We start from the raw sequence: 3,449 nt of genomic DNA, 5'->3' as shown, positions 1-3,449 counted from the left end.
CGAAGTGATAGCATCCATGTAATTATTTGCTTGCGGAAGTAAATCTCTAGTTGTATTTTATGCTGTTTTTAGCTAAGGTACTTTAATTAGATTGTAGGGCTTGTTGGATCATACTATTTTGTGAAAGTGTGTGAGACAAACCACAATGTGAATGTGTGTGAACAAGCTGTGATAATGGAAGGATTTATGTCCACTTATATGAGGATCCTTTCCCTCCCCCATACAAGGACAGGAAGCCAACTTAAGTAGGTAACCAACATTTATTTACCATTATCAACTTTACAATAAAACCAGTAACATCTTTAAACATTAGCAAAATAAAGAACAAAATCGGTCAAATGTATTTACAGAGACAAAAAAGCAGATCAAGGCTCACATTTAACACATAACAACTCTGCTTCTTTTAAAACTTCAAATGTGAACATAGCAAGCTCAAATGTGTTTCTTTTTTTCTGTTTAGCCAAGATGAAAATTAAATTGCGATTTTTTTTTTAACAAACAAGACAAAGCCTTCTGAATATTTAAAATGGTTCTCTATACACCACAAAATACTTAAATTTGGGTTAAAATATAGGAATGTAGAAAGTTGGCAAGTCTTTTTTCATCTTTTCTCAATTTCCATTTTTTTTTCTCTAAACAGTCACTTCATGAGGTGGTGTTCACCTCTCTCCTTACTGTTGAACTACCATATTTAGCATCTGTAGGTGTTGGGAGATGCATCGTCTTCAACTCCAACTCTCACGCATGTGTTCAACCCCCTTCTGACATGAGTCCCATCTGTGTGGTTGCAGCTGAGTTCCAGATCATTGAGCCATTATCAGGGAAGTGAACTAGTGAATCTAGTTTTGTCTGTTGTTATTATTCTTAAAGAAAGTGGCACAAGGAGTCTTTTTTCACATACATGTGTATATATACATATACATATATCCATGTATATATACATATGTATACATATACACATATATATAAATATATATATATATATTTGTATTTTTTTTCTTGAAAAACAGTTCGCGGTCCTTGTGAAGTACAATCACTCTTTCTGTTCGGATGGCGCGGGTGTTGAGCTGGTCTCCTCTGTTGGTTTTGTGGGCTCAGCAGGGGCAGGGGCGGCAGCGGCAGCAGCAGCGGCCTCTTCCTTTGGAGGGGCTGGGGCCTCCTCAGCCTTGGCAGGGGTCTCCTCCGCCTTGGGGGTTTCAGCAGGGGCAGCTTCCTCAGCTTTGGCCTCTTCCTTCTTCTCCTCAGCTGGAGCGGCTGCGGCTGGGGCACTCTCTTCAGCCTTCTCCTCAACCGGGGTAATGGCAGCCTCTTCCTTGACCTCCTTCTCCTTCTTGTTCTTCTTCAGGGAGATGCCCTTGAACTTGAAGGAGTTCTTCAGGGAGAACTTCTTCTTCTTCTTCTTGGGAGTCTCCTTGGTGGCCTCGCCCTCTGGCTTGGCAGCATCGCCCTCTGCAGCTGGAGCTGGCTCGATGGCATCACCGGCCCCCTCCTCTTTGGCAGCCTCGGCCGAGCCATTGGTGGTGGCCGCGGCGTCGCCCTCAGCTTTGGCAGAAACATCACCGTTGGTCTTGACGTGGCCATTCTCCTGGAGAGACACAAAGAAAATTGAGAATTGAATACCAGATCTACTTCTCAAAATTGACTTTTTCCTCACATAAATGATTCAATTTAAACACGGAGCAGGTTGTGGGTAAAATAAGCCCAGGTCAAATGTCATTGTGCCACTGAGGTCGTCGACCAACACATCGTTGAGCGGCTGCATCGTGCATAATGAATGGGTTTTTAGGTGACGCCTTGTAGTACTTCATACAATCGTAAGGGGGCGACCTAATAACGCAGACAGCCTGCGTGTGTGCAAGCGGTCGAGACAGCAGTCTTGAGACAAAAGACTGGAATCGATCTGTGCATCGTTACGAATTTCATTATGATTCCCAAACGTTTTCGTCGACAACGAAGTCGTTTACAACGGACTTACAAATCGTAAAACCAAATACAACGCAAACAAATTTGATTTAATAACTTTTTAATTGAATATCAATTTGAAAAACCCAGCCACTGCGTGTAGACATGCATACTAGTCCCCCGTCTAGACTCGCCAGCTCATGCGTCTGCCAACGATGTTCGTAGCTCTAGAACAGCACTGTCACATGAAAAAAAAAAATTAATGGAATTATTTCATCCCTATACAATTCCGGTATATACCCCAATTAAAATGTCTTTTTACATTTTGAGTGTAAGCAATAGACAACAGTCTAATACAGGCAATTTCCATTGGTGTCCCCTCTGAGCACTTCGTTGCCTGCCGAAATCATTTAACCAGCCAGTAAAAAAAACATGCTCCTGATACTTTTTATTTCCACGATAGTTTCACATTTCTACACATTAAACACTATCAACTGGGTTTGATGGACGACTCTCTACTTTTGGATACGCGCACCCCTCGACTCTCCAGCCTCTCCAAATCACAGAAGCGCACAAGACGGTTTGCTTGTCATATCTGTAAGTAACAAAGTAGCCCATTACAGCCGTCTGCAGTAGGCTAAAATAACCATTCAACACTACCATGGTCCGTGCATACTTTTCTCATTTACGAACAAGAAGCGATACTGAGACTGAAGCGCGGTTTGCCATCGATGTGGGTGTGTCTCCATAGCAGCATGGTGGTAACCGAGGAACCAGTGCCTACCTGTCCGTTTGTCTTGACAGCAGCCGGGTCAGCAACAGCGGCTTTCCCCTCAACAGCCACTCCTCCCTTTGATGCCTGGGATCCCATGTTGATGAATTTGGGTTTTTTGAAAGGAAATGAAAATAATTTAAATCGGAGAGTTGAAAAATAGATCCAGCCCAAGGAGGGTGTTGTGCATCCAACGCTTACAGGAATTTCTCTTTATTCCTTAAGAATGGAAAAAAATCAGACTTCTCCAGCCGTCAATGTCCCCGAACCGCTCCTATAGTGAGAAGAAACCTACTACTACCAGTACCAGTTGAACAGCGCTTCAAGATAACCAAATGCACCACCTATGGGCGTGTCCCTACAAGTTTAACCAATCTGAGAAAACGAACGAGAGTTTCTCCGCCCTGTTTTAGACCCCTCGACTCCCCCTCCTTTTCCCACCCTCTAATAGCAAAGAGGCCTATGCCATTTTTAACATCATCGTTTGGAATGCCGAGTACTTTCCATACCGGAGTTGTTAAATTGAAAAGCATGAGGTATAATTAAAGTAGTAGATGTGGTCGTATAACCGTAAAACGAATTCGTCTTTTTTGGCACTTGGCAAGCAGGAATACAATCAGAGACAGCCATAAAATATCACAGTACAATACATGATGTGTATCTACCAGTGATCTCAGAGCTAGGCTAGCTAAATCATTTATCAGCCATCTCATATGCCAACTACATCCTCGTTATGTAACTAACAAGTCCAATACCATAGTGAATGTTTTTTGTG

General features: G+C 42.7%; 1 protein-coding gene across 1 annotated transcript; it reads right to left on the bottom strand.

Annotated features, from left to right (window-relative positions):
- Window positions 1-241: 241 nt before the first annotated feature.
- On the bottom strand, window positions 242-2,952 carry marcksl1b (MARCKS-like 1b). Its single transcript, XM_080836396.1, has 2 exons — window positions 2,687-2,952; window positions 242-1,585 (listed from the first exon to the last, which is right to left on the bottom strand). The coding sequence occupies exons 1-2, from the start codon at window positions 2,771-2,773 to the stop codon at window positions 1,034-1,036; spliced, it is 639 nt and encodes a 212-aa protein (XP_080692522.1). The 5' UTR covers window positions 2,774-2,952; the 3' UTR covers window positions 242-1,033.
- Window positions 2,953-3,449: the final 497 nt, after the last annotated feature.

This window comes from Sprattus sprattus (assembly GCF_963457725.1).
Source record: "Sprattus sprattus genome assembly, chromosome: 4".
NCBI classification, from domain to species: domain Eukaryota; kingdom Metazoa; phylum Chordata; class Actinopteri; order Clupeiformes; family Clupeidae; genus Sprattus; species Sprattus sprattus.
This window is presented reverse-complemented; position numbering and strand designations above follow the sequence as displayed.